The 20087-nt window shown below is 45.2% G+C and overlaps 1 protein-coding gene across 3 annotated transcripts in view; it reads right to left on the bottom strand.

Annotated features, from left to right (window-relative positions):
• Positions 1 to 20087, bottom strand: part of LOC137642207 (zinc finger and BTB domain-containing protein 24-like) — a 57128-nt gene that overhangs the window by 21422 nt on the left and 15619 nt on the right. For all 3 annotated transcript variants that reach the window (XM_068374743.1, XM_068374742.1, XM_068374744.1), the window contains exon 2: positions 14252 to 14346. In XM_068374743.1, the coding sequence (XP_068230844.1) occupies positions 14252 to 14338 (87 nt within the window). In that variant the 5' untranslated portion in view covers positions 14339 to 14346. The remainder of the gene's footprint in view (positions 1 to 14251; positions 14347 to 20087) is intronic.

Here is a 20087-nt window from a genome sequence, read left to right as displayed (position 1 = left end):
GAAAGCCCAGGGACTGAACCTCCATTTGTTGCGGAAGGCATAAAGCCTCCCCCCTACCCGCTGCACCTCAGTATTGGCTTGAGGAGTTGCCTCCACGTCCGCCTCGGAAGTTCTTTCCTTTGCGAAAGAATCTACCCCTACCTCTGTTCTGGTATGAACCACGGTGGTAGCCTCTACCTCTGTTATAACCCTGGGAAGAGCTTTGAGCTTCATAAGATTGGTTGAAGGCTGGAGAGGTGGTGGAGGCACCGGGAAGCTGGCTCTTAGGGAGCAGAACGGTGACGTAGTCGTCCGAGGAAGGAGCCTGAGAGGTGGAAGGCTGTGCAGGAACAGCAGGAGATGGTGGGAGAGGCTGCCGGAAAACGGATGAGCTACTTTGCTGTTGCCGGAACTGAGTGGAAGTATACGGGCGGAGCTTCTTCCTACCACGAGCTTGGTAACTTGTGGGATCATATTTCCGCTTAGGAGTCAAACCCCAACGGGCTTTAAGGCTCTGATTAACTCTTGTAGCTTCCGTCAAGACTTCCTCCACAAGATCCTCAGGGAAAAGATTTGGACCCCAACAAGAGGACCGGATAAGTTTATTCGGTTCGTGCCTAATAGTCGCCTCAGCCAGGACGTGTTTGCGGCACCTACGTTTAGCAAGAGCGAAGTCATATAAGTCGAAGTACAACGACTGCAAAGTAGCCTTATTGAGAGACTTAAAGATACTCTCAGTATCATAAGTTAAGGCTATCGACTCCGTAGAGGTGGCCAAGTTCAAGGTTCGACCAACACGTAGGCGGGAATCATACTCCTGTTTAATACGGGATTCCGGGAGACGGGGAAGCCGTTCACTAAAAATTACTGACGCACAGTCCGCTGTCAGCTTGCCGGAAGTAAAGGTGGTATGGACATTGTCCCAACACTCATTATCCGAAGGAAGAAGGAGGGAGATCGGATCTACCTCTCGGATGGGAGGCAAGGGCTTTTCCTCCAGAGCGTATTGAAAAGCAAGCTCTGCAATCTTAGTGACGCATGGAGTCACGGTATTCTTGTCCATTAGGAACATCGTAAAAGAACTTTTATGAGGCGTCAACATGGTATTGGTGCAACCTATGTCGTTTAGAAACCTAGCCCAAACAGATTGGGCTTGTTCCTTTGGGAAAATGACGGTCTCTTTGGGGACCTTATCCAGCCGAACCAGAGCTTCCTCGGTAAGCCTGGCATAACCGTGAAACGGGAATGCGAGACCAGGAGGAAAGAATTCAAAGTCCTCTAGTGGACGAGTACCAAGACCTTCCAACGTTAACATCCCGTCTGAGAACGGGGAATGAAGAGCCATGCGCCAAGGGTTATTCTTGGTAAACGGAGGAAGCTTAGAGGCATCCGGGATGAGAGAGCTTTGAACTCGCTCCGGAGCACCATGCTCTAATGCCCCAAGTCTCTGACCAATGTTGGAAAACATCGTGTCCATCTTGGCCTGCATTTCTGACACAATCTTAGATTGCATCTCCGACACAATGCGAAGCATGGCTGATTCGGAAAGGCCCGGGTTAGGAGCCGAAGTGGCGGATTGTACCCCCGGGTCGTGAGACTTAGAGGAGGAGCCGGAAGTCTTAGATGATGGGTTTATATTTGGTTTAGAACCATGGGAAGCCTTGTGGGGCTTACGAGCTTTTGGCAAAGTTCTGGATTTAGATTTATCTTTGGGGGGAACCGGGTGTGATCGGTGAGACGAATCGCGGTCCCCAGAAAAACCATGAAAAGAAGAGAGATCAGATGCAGAAGAAAGAGCGGGGCTGAGGATAGGAATCTCAGCACTGGTAACACCTGCCTCACTTACCACCCTACCTGCATCCGGATCATCTAACAACATGGGTTCCACATCCAAGTTCAAGGAGGCCACATTGTCTTCCAGATCTCCGGGGGCATCCGACGGATCTTGATCCTGGTCGATGAATCCCGAAATAGTGGCATCAATGTCGGCAATGATGGGTGCCGCAACAGCCCTAGCCACAGCAGCTGAAGACTTGGCATTAGGGTAAATCATTGCACAGTAGTCTTCAGAGAGGACGTAAGGCTGCTTTGATTTCACATTTCGGGCAAATCCCCCAACCCACACTTTCAGTGTGGCCCGAGCCGCAGTCTTCTGCTCCGGGGATGCCTGAAATAATAGTGGGAATTAAAGAAAGGAAGAGTCCCGGAGGTACTTTAAGGACCATAGAAATCTTACGAAATAGTGTATGTATACCAAATAAAATGTTATTTTTATTAGTAAAATAAATTTTTGAATATACTTACCCGATAATCATGTAGCTGTCAACTCCGTTGCCCGACAGAATTCTATGGAGGGATACGCCAGCTATCACAATACTAGAAGGGGGTGTACTTACCAGCGCCACCTGTGGCCAGGTACTCAAGTACTTCTTGTTGACACCTCCTCAATTATTCCTCGGTCCACTGGTTCTCTATGGGGAGGAAGGGAGGGTCGATTAAATCATGATTATCGGGTAAGTATATTCAAAAATTTATTTTACTAATAAAAATAACATTTTTCAATATTAAACTTACCCGATAATCATGTAGCTGATTCACACCCAGGGGGGTGGGTGAAAAACCAGTGTACAAGACTAAAGGATAGCTAAGTATCCCGTATTTCATATAATCAGTTATCCACAATAACAATGAAATAATAAGTACCTGGTAAGGAAGTCGACTTGAACCGTTACTCTGCCTTTAATAAGATCGTCTTCCTTACTGAGCGCAGCGTTCCTCTTGGGAGGCTGAATCAACTCAAAGGTGCTAAAGTATACAGGGCTGCAACCCATACTAAAGGACCTCATCACAACCTTTAACCTCGGCGCTTCTCAAGAAAGAATTGACCACCCGCCAAATCAACAAGGATGTGGAAGGCTTCTTAGCCGACCGTACAACCCATAAAAAGTATTCAAGAGAAAGGTTAAAAGGTTATGGGATTATGGGAATGTAGTGGCTGAGCCCTCGCCTACTACTGCATTCGTTGCTACGAATGGTCCCAGGGTGTAGCAGTACTCGTAAAGAGACTGGACATCTTTGAGATAGAATGATGCGAACACTGACTTGCTTCTCCAATAGGTTGCATCCATAACACTCTGCAGAGAATGGTTCTGTTTGAAGGCCACTGAAGTAGCCACAGCTCCCACTTCATGTGTCCTTACCTTCAGCAAAGCAAGGTCTTCTTCCTTCAGATGAGAATGTGTTTCTCTAATCAGAAGCCTGAATAGTAAGAAACTGAGTTCTTAGAACTTGGAAAAGAAGGTTTCTTGATAGCACACTATAAGGCTTCTGATTGTCCTTGTAAAGGTTAAGACCTTTTTAGATAGTACCTAAGAGCTCTAACTGGGCAAAGTACTCTCTTCAGATCATTCCCCACCAAGTTGGACAGGCTTGGGATCTCGAACGACTTAGGCCAAGGACGTGAAGGAAGCTCGTTTAGCAAAAACCGAGCTGCAAGGAACATGTAGCCGTTTCAGATGTGAAAACAATGATCCTGCTGAAGGCGTGGATCTCACTTACTCTTTTAGCTGTTGTCAAGCACACGAGGAAAAGAGTTTTTAATGTGAGGTCCTAAAAAGAGGCTGATTGGAGAGGTTCAAATCTTGATGACATAAGGAACCTTAGGACCACGTCTAGATTCCAGCCTGGAGTGGACAACCGACGTTCCTTTGAGGTCTCAAAAGACCTAGGGAGGTCCTGTAGATCTTTGTTGGTGGAAAGATCCAAGCCTCTGTGGCGGAAAACCGCTGCCAACATACTTCTGTAACCCTTGATCGTAGGAGCTGAAAGGGATCTTACTTTCCTTAGATATAACAGGAAGTCAGCAATCTGGGTTACAGTGGTACTGGTTGAGGAAACTGCATTGGTCTTGTACCAGCTACGGAAGACTTCCCCTTGAGACTGATAGATTCTGAGAGTGGATGTTCTCCTTGCTTTGGCAATCGCTCTGGCTGCCTCCTTCGAAAAGCCCCTAGCTCTTGAGAGTCTTTCGAAAGTCTGAAGGCAGTCAGACGAAGAGCGTGGAGGATTGGGTGTACCTTCTTTACGTGAGGTAGACTTAGAAGGTTCACTCCTAGAGGAAGAGTCCTGGGAATGTCGACCAGCCATTGCAGTACCTCTAAGAACCATTCTCTCGCGGACCAGAGCGGAGCCAACCAACGTCAGCCGTGTCCCTTTGTGAGAGGAGAACTTCTGAAGTACCCTGTTGACAATCTTGAACGGCGGGAATGCATACAGGTCGAGATGGAACCAATCCAGCAGAAAAGCATCCACGTGAACTGCTGCTGGGTCTGGAATCGGAGAACAATACAACAGGAGTCTCTAGGTAATCGAGGTAGTGAACAGATCTATGGTTGGCTGACCCCACAGGGCCCAAGGTCTGTTGCAAACATTCTTGAGAAGGGTCCACTCTGTGGGGATGACCTGACCCTTCCGTCTGAGGTGATCTGCCATGACATTCATACCGCCCTGAATGAACCTCGTTACCAGTTAGCTTTCGATCTTTAGACCAGATGAGTAGGTCCCTTGCGATCTAGAACAACTTCCACGAAAGAGTCCCTCCCTGCTTGAAGATGTAAGCCAGGGCTGTGGTGTTGTCAGAGTCCACCTCCACCACTTTGTTAAGCTGGAGGGACTTGAAGTTTATCAAGGCCAGAATAACCGCCAACAACTCCTTGCAATTGATGTGAAGTGTCCTTTGCTCCTGATTCCATGTTCCCGAGCATTCTTGTCCGTCCAAAGTCGCACCCCAGCCCGTGTCTGATGCGTCCGAGAGGAGACGGCGGTCGTGTTTCTGAACAGCCAAAGGCAGACTTCCTTGAGAAGAAAGCTGTTCTTACACCACGCGAGAGAAGACCTCCTCTCTTCGGAAACAGGAACTGAGAGCGTCTCTAGCGTCATGTCCTTTATCCAGTGAGCAGCTAGATGATACTGAAGGGGGGGGGAGGTGGAGTCTCCCTAACACGATGAACAGGGCCAGCGATGAAAGTGTCCCTGTTAGACTCATCCACTACCTGACTGAGCATCGGTTCCTTCTCAGCATGCTCTGGATGCATTCTAGGGCTTGGAAGATCCTTGGGGCCGACGGAAAAGTCCGAAAAGCTCGACTCTGAAGATCCATACCCAAGGAGACAATGGTCTGGGATGGAACGAGCTGAGACTCCTCAAAATTGACCAGGAGGCCCAGTTCCTTGGTCAGATCCATAGTCCATTTGAAAATCTCCAGACAGCGACGACTTGTGGGAGCTCTTAAAAGCCAGTCGTCTGACGGAGCCGGACACAAGATCATGGTACTGCTGCACAGTCTGTGAACTGTCAATCATGGGCAAGCGAGGAAGTACAGTGACAACCCGAATCTGTCTAGACTGTCTGGGTCGTACAGACAACTCCTTATCGGGTTGCTGAGGTTGCCGCACTGTGTTACAACAAGTCACTTCTGTTGGTTGTTGAACGTCTTCCCCGTGACACATTGACTCCGTAAACAAAAAATCCTCTAACAAGGACTAAGCTTGGACTGCATGTCTTGCAACACAGCTCAAGGTCTATGGGAGCAGGTGTGGTAACAGACGGGATTAGCGACTGAAGTGGAACCATTACCTTCCCTGGAAGCATGTTATGCTTAAATAAAAGTCCATAAGAGGCTATGCAGCTAAAGGCTCCCTCCAAATGACAGAGTCCTCAAGGGAATATCAGAAGGAGGGAGAAAAGAACTTTCTCATCTACAGGGACCATATCCTAGAAAAGCTAAGTTCTCTCAGTGAGGGTTCACTGGTGCAAAAGCAGCAGACTAGAAGGCAACGTTATGAAACTGCTTGACAGTCTAGTGAGTTGGCAACAACCAAAGATGTGTGACTGAGAAGCATGCGGTAAGGTATGCAGAGCATGTTGTATGCAGAGTATGCTGTATGCAGAGCATGCTGTATGTAGAGCATGTTGTATGCAGAGCATGCTGAATGCAGAGCATGCTGTATGCAGAGCATGTTGTATGCAGAGCATGCTGAATGCAGAGCATGCTGTATGCAGAGCATGTTGTATGCAGAGCATGCTGTAAGCAGAGCATGCTGTATGTAGAGCATGTTGTATGCAGAGCATGCTGAATGCAGAGCATGCTGTATGCAGAGCATGTAGTATGCAGAGCATGCTGTAAGCAGAGCATGTTGTATGTAGAGCATGCTGTGAGGTAAGCAGAGCGTGTGCATGGCGTTTAACATTTCTCAGAAATTCCATGACCAGTGCTAGAGTGCTTTATGCATGCTTGCATGGGGTTTAAATATCAACATAATATTTACCTTACATTCATAACTCATGATTCATATTTTTTGCCATATTCTGCGATATTGTTAAAAATATATTGCAAGGAATACAAATATATTTTTATAAGTAATACAAATAACCTCCATTATCATAAGGTTTGAAAATGGAGGTAAGGTATGCTGAACAGCAGAGTCAGAACGAGCTGGAACAACAATAGTTGTGGTTTCCTCTTCAAGACTCTGTTGAGGGAACACCTGAGGCTCAGTCTGCAAAGGCTGATCAAAGGAAGTAGCAGAAGGTAGGCGCATGGGTGGAGGAGGCTGACTCCTGGCATGAGTGGCTGAACCCAAGGGTTGTGCTTGCTGAGCGGTTGGCGGAAGCGGAGTAGCAAGTTCCTGTTCCTGTGGTGTGAGCGGAGCGCGATGAGGTAGAGGCTGCGCAGAACAAGGTAAATGTCTCGCAAGCTGAGGCTCCTGATGCGCAAGGCTAAGGTGTAGTGGTGCTTGCCTTGTGGAGGGTTGAGCTCGCTGCAGCGAGAGCTGAGGAGACTGACTCAAGGACGGGAGAGGTTGTTGTACCTCAACCGAGTGTTGCATCACTGGTGGAGCAGCAAGTGGAGGCGGAGGAAGAGAGGTATAATCCTCCTGATCCCATTGTAAAGGTTGCCTTAAAGAAGGCGGAGGCTGAACACCACTGGGAACAGCAAACTCAGAACGTGGCTCAACATCGTACGCCTGGCAGGTGGTACTGCGATCAGGCGGAGCGAGCGCAGGCGGAGGGAGTGTAGGCGGAGGCGGAGGCGCAACACTCTCAGCCCGACACTCACGCATCAAGACCGAAAGTTGTGACTGCATGGACTGCAGTAGAGTCAACTTGGGGTCGGCAGACACTAAGGTCTGCTGAGGTAAAGCCTTAACAGCAGAGATCTGTTGCGGCAGAACCTTACTCCTCTTAGGCGGAGTGCATTCAACTGATGACTGAGGAGAGTCAGAGCTAACCCAATGACTGCATCCGGGTTGTTGAACTCTAACTTCGTACGTCTGGCATAGGTCTGGACTTTACGTTTAAGAGGTCTTGAGACCTGAGACCAGCGTTTTCTCCCCTAAATTTCTTCTGCAGACGAGCAAAATAAGGGCTCAATCGTCTGCGGGTGGGAGTGACGGTCTCGGTAAGACACGCCCACAACCACCGAGGATACTTCTGTGCGCCGATCAAGGCCTGCTGAACCCTTATGCCCTTCGACATTGCTTCTCCCCTGGGCTTGGGAGCTTGCAAGAGGTCCCGGACTGGGAGGACGACTGGCGCGCACAGAAGTACCCTCACGCACAATACTGACACACTTTGCGCTAATCACTTATCACTTTGATTTTCTGTTTGCACTTATTTCACTGAACTCGAAACTTTAAGTGGTTTGTACCTGAAACACGCAATTCTATCCTTTCTCAAAAGTTAGTAATTGCGAAAACAGAATTACAATGTAACAGAAAAATCTAATGAAAGATAAATAATTCAGTGGCTGGAAAGAGACTAAACACTAGATCACTCTAGAAACGTTTACTTTCTTCCCCTAAAGAGACTAGGGAGAAGAGCAAAAACGATAACCACGTTATTCGTACGCCTGGCAGGCTTGAATGAAACGTTTATCCTCCTCTTTCTCCCTCCGTCTCTATCTCTCTCTCTCTCTCTCTCTCTCTCTCTTGACTTAGAACCTGAGAGAAGAGCCCAATCATATATATCGTTAAAACATATTATTGTTAAAGGAAAAAACTGAAATATTTCCCAAAATGAAAAGTTCCTTTATTAGGATCAAAACCATTAAGTTAAGAAAGAATGAACAAAACGCTAGACACGGTTACTCTTACTGCAACGTGAAACCGTGAAAACTCTTTCTCTATCGTAACGATAGAGTGCAAGTTGAACGTTCTGAACGTCAACAACTGCAGAGACAAAACAAAACGTTAGTTCAACTTTGAATGACGGGCTCAATGTTAATTAACTTCGGTACCAAGAAAAGACCGCCTACTATTAGGAAGGTCGAATATAAACAAATATAAAAATTAATTTTAATAAGTTTATAATAAAAGGAAGTTAATCGAAGAGGCCTATAAGAGGCGGAGAGATATAAAATAAATCTATAATTTTTGTTACAAAATTAAGAAAGAGAGTCTATACTCTCTTAGACACCAACACTTCCGTCTAAGGGAAGGGTCGGCCATTGAAAGGTGAAAAAGAGTTCATACTCTCTTCGTCACCATAATTAATCAAATTAATTCCAAAAGCTAACTAAGCTAATATAGAAGTTTCCAGTAAAGCGACAGCCGAAATCAAAGAGAAATACTTCACCAAAGTCGTGAAAATACTCCAAGAACATAAGCGTATCCCAGAACGTCTTGCCGGAAGCACGACAGAGGAATAATTGAGGAGGTGTCAACAAGAAGTACTTGAGTACCTGGCCACAGGTGGCGCTGGTAAGTACACCCCCTTCTAGTATTGTGATAGCTGGCGTATCCCTCCATAGAATTCTGTCGGGCAACGGAGTTGACAGCTACATGATTATCGGGATGTATACCAAATAAAAGTAAGAATAATTAGAAAAGACAACATAGCCAACGGGACTCACCGAATCAGATCCAAGGGTGGTAATGAGGTCAAAACAGACCATACAATTATCAGGATGCCAGACTACGATGTCTTCCAGCTGAACTCCGCAGAGGGCGTGAGACCTACACACCGTATGGCCACAAGGCTGGTGAAGAACAGCCGCACAGGCCGTCGTCTGACAATGCACCATCTATAAAAAGAATAGTATATGAGAAACTGCAATTCTCTTAAGTAGAGGCGGGTCCGGAGGACCCGGGACTAGACATAAGTCTAACTTAAGACTAGAGCTTAACTGTAATACTCTTAAGTAGGGGCGGGTCCGGAGGACCCGGGCCTAAACATAAGTCTAACTTGAGACTAGAGTATAACTATTCATTCCGGTCGAGCCGGGATCATAAAGAAGGATGCAACAAAGAATTAACACACATGGTGTCTGACTTCCCGGAGCGAGGTTAAGCCCCGGACCGGGATATATAAAAGTACATCCATAAACTAATACATATAGGAACTCGGGGTAGTGATCTGTCATATATAATCATAGTAACTGTTATAAAATAAGAGGGGGCGGAACCGTAGATAAGAACCACCAACAGAACCCGGAGGGTTCGTATAACATAATTAAAAGTGTGATAGGTGAACATTATAAAATAGGGTGCACCGGGATTCCTACTCTGTTGACCGGTGGCCAACCAGTCTAGACAGAGACAAACCCGCCGGGACACCCGGAGAGAGGACAAAGTCCATAAACACTGAACTACCCCCTCTGTAGGAAGGGAAGGCAACGGTCCCCTAGGGGAGGGGGGAGAGAAACCTAGCCACCAATCTAGCGAGAGGGGGAGCTTGGGGGAGGATCACGTGATACGGAGCAGCAGGGCTACCAACTGACGATCCCCAAACACTACCAAAACAGATCATACGGAGTAATAAGCACAAATATTCATTATAAAAGTAATAGCGTTGAAAAATATATAAATATACACATAAAAAATTAGGGCAAGGCATGCGAAATAATGAATAAATCCCGAAGGACAACAACCTGATGGCTTATATAATAAAAATTGCCGCCCAGTGACGAAGGTCGGCAAGCCATCTACGATACGTAAGCTGATATCGGCCCTAAATATGAACCACAAGGGTTCTAAACGCTAAATAATGAATATCCACTATAAAACATATAAAAATTAAACTAATAATAAAAATAATACACTTAGTAACACCGCGAGTGAAACTAAAAGCTCTCAAAACAGGAGTACCAACCGTAAGCGGAATCGAGCAAGACCGAGATGAACGAAGAGAATAAACTCTTATAACTTAAATATTAAACGATCTAGATTGCTCAAAACACAGCAAAACATAGCTTGGTACTTAACTTAGACGGTGTCTCCTGGGAAACCGATGTAGAAGCCATAATCCACGAAAAATAAGGCAAAAACACGAGAGCACAAACTAGCGGGTTACCACACAGGCGTGCTAAAAAGGAGTTGGGTTCTGAGCGGATGCAGAGTTGGTGGTGCCGAGTGAGGTTGAACGGCTCTCCTCTATTGGGGGTCTTTGTCGTGGATGAATCTAAATAGTGCGGGACCTCTGGATTATACGCCCAATTCCATACCGACACCAATAGGTGAGCGAGCTAGTCAACCTAGCACTCCTTTACATTTTTTCTCTGGTATATTTAGCAGTAAATTACCTAAGAATAAGTGCTAATAGGAGCTTATTCACTGGGCGGCACAGGTTCAAGCCCAGAAAAACTAAACGTTAGTTCATCTTTGAAAACAGTACGAAGACTATTCAAAGAAAATCTTTCATAAAATATTTATTAAAAATATTCATTTAAAAAGTTTTCAATCATTAGCTCTTTAAAAGCTATTACGATTGAAAAGGGCTCAACGTTGTTTAACTTCGGTTTCCAAGTTAGGACCGCCTACTCTCAGGAAAGGTCGCATATAAACAAATCATTAAAATTTATTTTTATGTTTATTATAAATGGAAAGTTAATCGAAGAGGCCTAATAAAGGCGGTGAGATATAAAATATATAGAGGAAAATCTATAATTAATTTATAACGTGATAAGATAATTGCTAAAGCCTAAACACACTTCCGTCTAAGGGAAGGGTCGGCCATTTAAAAGTCAAAGAAAGTCCATACTCTCTTTGTCATCAAAAATTAAATCTATCCAAAAACGAGTTCAAGATTTAAGATGAAGATAAAACACCTGCACTGCGAAAGCTCAAACCAAAATGAAGTACTTCACCAAATATGTTGAGAAAACTCCAGGTTCTACAGCGAGTAAAAGTACGTCTTGTCGACACGTCGACAGAGAAGAAATTGAGTCTTTGTTTACATCGAGAGTGGTATCTGGCCGACAGTTGGCGCTGGTGGGCACACCCGCAACCTGTATAGCGATCACTGGCGAGTTTTTACTGTTTTTTGTCTGTCGAGCAACAGAGTTGCAGCTATTATATATTCACCGGCTAAGTTAAATATTTAAAACTACCTCTTCTATGTTTTGTTCTGTCCAAATACAACTTTAGCAAGGAGCCTCACCAAGACTGTTCACCTTTCTGATGCAGGCGAGTACCTACAGAAAGGTGGACTCCAATTCGCTTATCTCTGTGTCAGGGACCTCCTTCAAAGCTGGCTGAGGGAGAGTGCCGCTAGAGGCATCAAAGTTATAATCAGATTCATCAATATCGTCTCTTTTAGACACTGTACCCAGCCGGTGTCAAGAAGGGTTGAAGTCAAGGTAAGATTCTCACTCTCCTCTCTGATATGGGGAGTGAGATTTAGGAGAGACCTCCATAATGTCCTTCCAAAGGGAAACTGTAGTCTACGAGATCTGGATTTCATTTGAAGTCCTTGGGTCCATGACTAGCAGACAAGCCTTTTTCTTGGTTATCGACTAGAGTCCTTACTCTCTCAGGGTTGGGAACCCCCACGGAGTGAGAGAAGGAAGCTGGTAGTCGTCTTCCTTTCCCCTGAAATCCTCAGCTTGGGATCTGAGCAGATCTTCATCTGTTTGGAAGAAGGCTGTAGGACAGTGGTTCCCAACCCCAGGGTATTTCTGGGGGTATTTCTAAGAGTTTCCAGAGGGTCTTACAGAAATATATCTCAATAATATGATCTAGACTGGAAGAACTGGAGCTCCATCAATGATGGAAAGTCATGTGGATTTTGTTACTCGCATTAAAACTGAGAACCCTTATGTCATAGTAATTCGTTGTCTGTTGCACTGAGAAAACTTTGCTTATCGTCGTCTGCAACCAGACCTCCATGCAGTTCTAAATGATGCTATACAAATAGTGAACTCTATCAAGGCCAGAGCTCTAAATTCAAATATTTTCGATAATGAGATGGGATTGCATCAACAAGACTTTCTATTTCATTCTGATGTCTGTTGCCTATCTCAAGGAAAGATTCTAGTGGGAGATTTTGACTTAAAATCTGAAATTGAAATCTTTCTCTACATAAAATGCCATGCACTGGCAGGCTGCTTTAGGGATGCTGCTTGGCTAGCAAAGTTTGCTTATTTAAGTGACATCTTTACGCATCTGAATGGTCGAAATCACACCATGATGGATATTGGCAAAAAAATTGTCTCCTTCACGAGAGAAAAGTTGGCCAAAGGAGAAAATGCAGCTTCTCCAGAAACAAGTGTTATGCTGGAAGATTCATCAGATGTATTCCTGCCTAACATCAGAAATAATGTCGGTGATTATCTGAGGAATCTTAAGGAAGAAATTAACAGGTATACACCAGAAAATGTTAACTTGAAAAAGCATAGCTGGATAAAGAATGTTTTCACTGTGAATGTCACTGAGATTGAAGAAGATATTCCAGGATTTCAAGAACTTATAGACCTCTAGGTAAATCAAGTGCAGAAGCAACAGTTTAAAAACCTCGCAGTGTTAAAAATTTGGGCAAGTCAATAATTAGTGAGGGGCGATAACAACCGATCTCCACCCAAGCCAAAAGCAAAATAAGGCTCACAGCCCAGGTGTGTGAGTGAGAGGGGTAGATACTACCCCCCCCCACGCTAACTAGCAGGTAGGGGTTAACCCTCACTAAAAATCTAATGGCTTGTCTTTCAGCTTCGCTGAAAGTAATACTCCTATAGATAGCGTTGATTTGTATGTAGTGACGGAAAAAACAGCCAGTACTCTAGTTGGTGAGAATGTCCATTTACACAAATGGCTGAAATAAAAGTGGTTTGTCAGTGAGCAAGGAGGGGGTGGGGGTTGGTGCTTCACTGCTTCAGACAGGTAACTACCGGTCGGTTGTTTACACCCCATTATAAAATTTTAACAGCTGTGTAAAGGATGAAGGTTTGTATATATACCGGAACAAATACTAGTTCCCTAAAGCTTTCTTGGTACCTCCGCCAACAAAATTGGAAAGGAGGTTATGTTTTTGCTTGTCTGTTTATTTGTGAGTGAACAACTTCCTGGCCACAATTTTACTCATACAGTATTGAAACTTTCAGGGATTAATTTTTATGTTGAGATGTGGAAGTGATTCAATTTTGAAAGTCCTAGGTCAATTTCAAGGTCGAGCAAAAGGTCGAGAACTAAGTTGTCGTGCCGGAGGTCACAATTTTACTCATAGAGTAATGAAACTTTTAGGGATTGGTTATAATGATGAGACATGGAAATGATACAATTTTGAGCATTAGGTCAAACGTTAAGGTCAAGGTCGAGCAATAAGTTGCCATACTGGAGGTCACCATTTTACTCATCGAGTAGGGAAACTTTCAGCGATTGATTGCAATGTTGAGACTTGGAAGTGATTTAATTTTGAGTCTTAGGTCGAACGTTAAGGTCAAGGTCGAGCAATAAGTTGCCATGCCAGAGGTCACAATTTCACTCATAGAGTAATGAAACTTTCAGGGATTAATTGTTATATTGAGACGTGGAAGTGATTCAATTGTGAAAGTCCTAAGTCAAAAGTCAAGGTCCAGCAAAAGGTCAAGAAATAAGCTGCCGTGCACTCTACTGAGTGCCCCTCTAGTTTTCTATGAATTAAGCACATTTTTCTTTTACTGTATAGAAAAAGCCAAACATGGATTTAATGAGTGATTCCTATATTCAATTATGATAAAGAAACTAAAATGATATTTTAAAGCCATGACAGCATGCACTGTTGCTCACAACCTGCAGCTTAAAAAAAACTTAAATCCAAGATTTTTATACGCTATTACTGTACATAACCCAAAATTTTAGAAAACAGAATAAAATGTCACCACTTAAAATATGTAGCAACCTTAAATGACATGGTAGCCTTATAAAATTTTTATATACTAAGCACTTAAATTATCTAAAGATAATTAATGGTGCGTACAACTTCCAAACATTTGTTGATATACTGTATCAAGTGGAGAACTTACTTTCATATACATATCTCTTATTGAACGACACATAGCACTTCGGTGATTCCACCATTTGACAGAAACAGTTCCTTTCTCTCCTTCCATTATGAACACTGAAATAAAAAAAAAAGTTTTATGACTGGAATGCATTAAATTTGTACAAACAGTTAAAATATAATTAACAAAACTTTCGATAAATAAAAATTACAAATTTGGAAGCACAGTAATTTTTATTTTTCCTAACTATTCAAACCTTGAGCTCTTCACTCTGAGTATATTTCAATTGGCGAAGCTGAAACTAGCCATAAAGCAGATGGTTTAAGATAATGCCTCATTGCTGCTAGTACATAGTAACAATTAATCTGGGTCAAAGGATCGCTACAGCCGAAGTCCAAGTCTTGACAACGGACTCATCGACGAAATCGAGTGTTACCTGACCTCCATCCCCTGGCTGGAATATGTAGTAGAAGACACCATGTTCTTCATTGGCTTTCATTGCGGAGGCCAAAGCAAGAAGGAAAAACAACCGTCTAAACATAAAGAGTCAAGTCATGATCTGAGGACTGACTAGTGGTATGAAGTACTCCTGTCCGAGACCGTGGTACAAGAACTACGCTCTGAGGAGTAAACTCGAAACTCTATGAGGAGAGAGAGTTCCGTTGAGGAAATGTTGACTTCATTCAAATGAAACCCCAGGGTCAAAGCCGAGAGGTACAGTATTCTGTCATGGTCTAGACTGAACAGGGTCTTTCCTACCCGAGATATAGCAAGCTTTGCTGTCCCGGGGAGAGAGATATCAAGTGGCATGTGGCCTTAGCAGATAGACCACTTCACCAGAAAGGAGGAGAATGATGACCTATGGGAGTATTCAGCCATCCTTTTTGTTATTGCTTGCAAAAAGCCTCTCTGAGAGAGGAAGTGTTGAATACTCTCCAAGTGAGAAGTCGTAGGAACACAACTGATTATGGTGAATTTTGAGTGAGGTTGCATGAGCGGTTCAGGAAAGGAGGGAACAGTTCTCTCAATAAGTCTACAGGTAGAAATAGAGGGTCTGGGTGCTATTCTGCTTGCTGCCACTGCGGAGCTATCAGGGTCATCGACCAATCTATCGATGTCCTCATCAGACCTGGTTAGGCAATGCATAGGCATCCCCTGGATGTCGGAGGACCTCTAATAGTGGTGCCTGGTTAACAGTACCCCAGAAACTTCCAGTCACGATACATCCCACACCGACATCTCATCTGCAACTCCGGCCAGGGTCAAGAATTAGATGACTAACTGGGGAAGAGAAAGGACCTTTTAAAGGCCACTATCTGAGTCCGTCTGCTCAGTACTGACTGGTAGGAAGTTTTCTTTGTGTCCGCCCTGAGTCGGGTTGCAGAGGCCGATCAAGTTTTCTCACATTAAACTCCCTCTTCTAACAACTAGATGGAAAGAAGTCGAGCAAAAAATGTTTTTGTCTAGGTGTTCTATGCATGGAGTGACAAAAATGACAAATTCGGAGATAATTTGTATTTTTCATAACAGTAAAAACCTTTAGCTATTTATTAGCGGTATTACTTTTGGGGAAGCTGAAAGGACGAGCCATTAAAATTTAGCGAGGGTTAACTAGCGATCCTGCTAGTTAGCGGGAGGGGGAGGGGGTAGTTAGTTACCTCTCCCACTCACACGCCTGTGAATAAGCTCACCTTGCTTGGAGGTAGGACTTTGAGGGGAATAAGGCTGGTAGGTAAGTTTGTATGAATAGCTTAAGGTTTTTATCGTTAGGAAAAATACAAATTATCACCAAATTTGTCATTTGTTGCGTAATTGGAATACAAACTTACGCTATTTATTAGGGGTGACTTACCCATTTGGGGGGTGGACATCCCTGCCAAACTGGCTCTTTAACTACCTGGGGAGACTTTATTTTGAATAGGTAGGTATAGAAAATATAGAGTCCCTGCACCTCGCAAAACCTAGCTACGCAAGGTCTGCGGCCTACACAAGCTGTGTCTTGAGATAAGCAGTGTGACTGTCAAGGTAAAAGTTATTCAGAGTCTTTGTAGGAAAACTGTTGTAACCAAGATTTTCCCAATACTACCTCGCCAGGGTATGGGGACACAACAGTTTTGATATAATACTGTGGTATACAAGGAAGCATGATTTACCTGCAGTGGTTTGAGGTCAGCTTGTGCAGAAAACCCAGGCTGCTGCTTTCCCCAAGAGAGGAGAGGATGAAGAAAAGAATAAGAGCAGTCATACCTTTCCATTTACGCAGACTAAAACTAGGTAACAGTGCCCTCCACCTTCTGCTACTTCTCCAATGAGGAGCTTGAGGTATTATACCAGCTGTTGTGCAGCCACCACAGGGCCGAAGGAGAACGTATCGGGCCTCCTGTGGGTCACGTTTAGCAGGTAGTGCGCTGTAAATATGTTTTGACATTTCCACACCCCAGCCAGTAGAATCTGCGTCACTGAAAACTTTGTCTTGAAGGCCAGGGACATGGCTACGCCCGACATCATGGGCTCTGGGCCTACGTGTAGGAGGAAGGTCTGGATTCAAGGCATGATCTATGACCCTGCAAATCCAAGCAGAGGTGGTATTCTTGGTGACCCTCCTCTTGTTCCTCTTGTTGAGTCGCCACTGGAGAGATCGAATCCTGAGGCGACCATTGGGAACTAAACAGACCAGAGATGATAGGTGCCCGAGGAGCGTAGCCACGTCTGGGCTGGAAGTTCTTCTCTTCTGAGAAAGGGTCTTGCGACCTTTCTCAGCTTCATTATCCCGTCGTCTGATGGGAAGGCTTTGTGGAGATTGGTGTCTATTATCATGCCTAGGTATACCAGTTTTTGCATAGGAAGCAGGGAGGACTTCTTGAGGTTTACCATGATCCTCAGATGTTGGCAGAGCCTCAGAAGTTTGTCTCGGTGTTGAAGAAGGGTTGACACCGAGTCTACTAAGATCAGCCAGTCATCCAGATAACGGCGGAGACGGATGCCAATCCTGTGCGCCCAAGATGACACTAGGGCGAACACTCTGGTGAAGACTTGGGATGCGGTGGAAAGACCAAAGCATAGTATCTTGAAGTGGTATTTCCTGTTGTCTAGGCTGAATCTTAAGTACTTCCTTGAAGACGGATGGATTGGGATCTGGAAGCATTCATCCTTTAGGTCCAGTGTGCACATGAAGTCCTGAGGTCTTGCCGCTTCTCTGACCATGTCTGCCGTCTCCTTGCTGAACGGAGTTACTTTGACAAATTCATTCAGAGCTGAGAGGTCGATGACTGGTCTCCAGCCTCCAGATGCCTTTTTCATAATAAAGATTTGACTGAAGATGACTGGAGACTCGTCGAGGACCTTCTGGAGAGCGCCCTTCTTCAACATGGTCTGGACTTCTGCCCAGAGAGTTAGTACTTTTGCTGATCCCATCGCAAAGGAGTCTATCAACAGTGGATTCTTGATCAGGGGAGGGAGAGATGACGTGATCGGGATGCGAAACCCTGAAAGAATCACAGAAACTGTCCAGGGTTCGGCCCTGAGTAGCTTCCAACTGTACCAGTAACTTTGCAGGCATCTCCCATTGGTGGACTTTGTGCCTTTCCTGTCCTTGGATGGAAAGGGCTTTTTAGACACCATTGGCTTTGCTGTCGTCTTGCTCGTCGAGGTCTTGGCTGGGTTGGACTGCTAAGGAGCTGGTGGTTTATAGGGCCTAGATGTCAAAGCCCTTTGGAGGAGGGAGTCCTAGTGAGACTTCCTCCATCTCTCTGCAGTATGTTCCATGTCCTTAGGCTCGAATAGAGAGGATCTCTCTAGAGAGGAGTCCATGAGCCTAGCGATCTCTGCATTTGGGACCTGCTGATGGAATCTCTCAGACACTGCATCGCGTCATTTCATGATGGAGTTTGCCCACAAGTTTGAGACTTGGTGGGCAAGAAACGCAATGGTGCGAGTGCCTGAGAGGAGGAAAGTTTCCATAGCCTTCCTGGTTCCTTGAAAAAATTCTCAGTCCGTACCAGAATTCCCAGGGTCCACAACCAAAGATCAAGCCATGAAGTAGCCTGCATTGTATACTTCATGACTTTCCCTTGGTTGAGGATCTCTGCTGCCGATATAGAGACCTGAAGGTTGGGGAGCCTCTCTAGAGACATGCCCTTAGTTAGCTCTTCCAGAGAGTGGTGGAGTGGAAATGCTGGATGAGGCTTGTCCAAGACCTCATAGTACCTCCTCTGCTGGATGCGAGTAGGTGGGAGGAGCTTGGCAGATGAGCCCGACCGATGAGAGGAGAAGTCAGAGAGCTGTTGGGGGATCTTAACACGGGCACTCTTCAGCCCTTGGGACCAGGGCAAGGCTGCACTGGCCTTTGAGGGCTTCTAGGTGCCAAAGAATTGATCTAGGACCATGTGTTTGCCCTCCCGTGGTTCTCTGGGTCGGTAAAACCATTGAGTACCTGATAAGAGTCAGAACTTGCCAGAAGGCATGCTCTGACTCTTTCTGTTCCCCCTCTGCTGTGGGACTGGCAGCAAAGTCACCTTCCTTCACCCCTGAGAGCTCATCTTGGGGTGGGTTGTGAACATCCATAGAGTGGCTGGTGGATCCTGTAGATCTGGTGGTCCTTATATAAGACTTTAGGAGAGTTTTGGAGTCCTTCAATTCCTTACGGCGAAGGAGGTAAAACTCTAACATAGAAGGCCAGATGGAGTTATCCTTCCTGGATTCTACCAGAGGTGGAGAGCTCTACGCACAAGGGGAGTCTTCTTCCGAAGGTGGAAGGGAGGACACCTGCCGCTTGCTAGGCTCCCTTGGCAGAGGTGAGGTGGGAGAGCCTCTGGGAGGATAGCCAGGATGGATCGGCCTTGAAGGCCTCACAAGGGTCAGCTTCACTCTAGGGATGTTATAGCGTTAGAGATTCCTCTTTTCTTCTTCACGGGTGAAGCAGTCAAGATTCTTTGCCGGGACTCTGCTGGTGCCAATAGATGTCGAGGGGCTGCAGAGGCCTCTGAAGAGCCTGAGGAAAATGCCAGCCCAAAGACTTGCACAACAGCTCTGATCATGGCACTGAACCAGGGCTGCTTGCAGACGCTAGCACTGTCAGAGAGGTCCTCTGAAGAGAAAGGGACCAAAGAAGATTCCCCTTGAGGAGTCTCTTCCGGGGGATTACACTGTGGGTCCCCCTTTGATGATGGAATCTTCAGGATCTTGAACTCCCCTGTGGTGCCCTTTCCTGGTGGTCACACTGTAATGTGTTTGTGGGGAGGGGAATGGGGTGATGATGACCTATTGGAACACCTATCTTTCTGTTCCTTCCTGTCCTCATGAGGCACGACTTCCTAGAATGAGGCACTACTTCCTAGAAGTTGGAGAGTCTTGTTTTTAAAGAGAACCCAAAGCAGACATAAAGGTACCGCAGGGCCAGCCTTCAGGTCCAGGGCAGGTACAAATGTTTGGCAGAAGTCAACACAAACACACTGAAAAGAAAAGCAAACACAAAAAGCATAATGGCAATCAAAATGTTGGTGAGGATGAAGAGCGGCAGTGACCGTTCACCATCCAAGCCAAATGCAAAGTGAGCTCAATCACCAGTGTGTGAGTGGGAGGGATAGTGAACTACCCCCTCCTCATCCGCTAACTAGCGGGATGGGTCATTAACCCTCGGTAAAATTTAATGGCTCGTTCTTTCAGCTTTGCTGAAAGTAATACACCTAATAAACAGCATAGGTTTGTATTCCAAATGTTTAAAATGTGAAATAAGTTAGGGTTTTCGTTATAGTTTTTGTATCAGGTTGTGTTTAGATTCTGAAACTTACCGTATATAATACAGAAGACGGTGATTCTAAATGTGAAATATAGTTTTTCTGAAAGCCTATTGTTTTAA

This window comes from Palaemon carinicauda, chromosome 6 (genome assembly GCF_036898095.1).
Source record: "Palaemon carinicauda isolate YSFRI2023 chromosome 6, ASM3689809v2, whole genome shotgun sequence".
Taxonomy (NCBI): Eukaryota; Metazoa; Arthropoda; class Malacostraca; order Decapoda; family Palaemonidae; genus Palaemon; species Palaemon carinicauda.
Note: the sequence above shows the minus strand (reverse complement) of the source record. Positions and strands in the feature narration are given on the sequence as shown.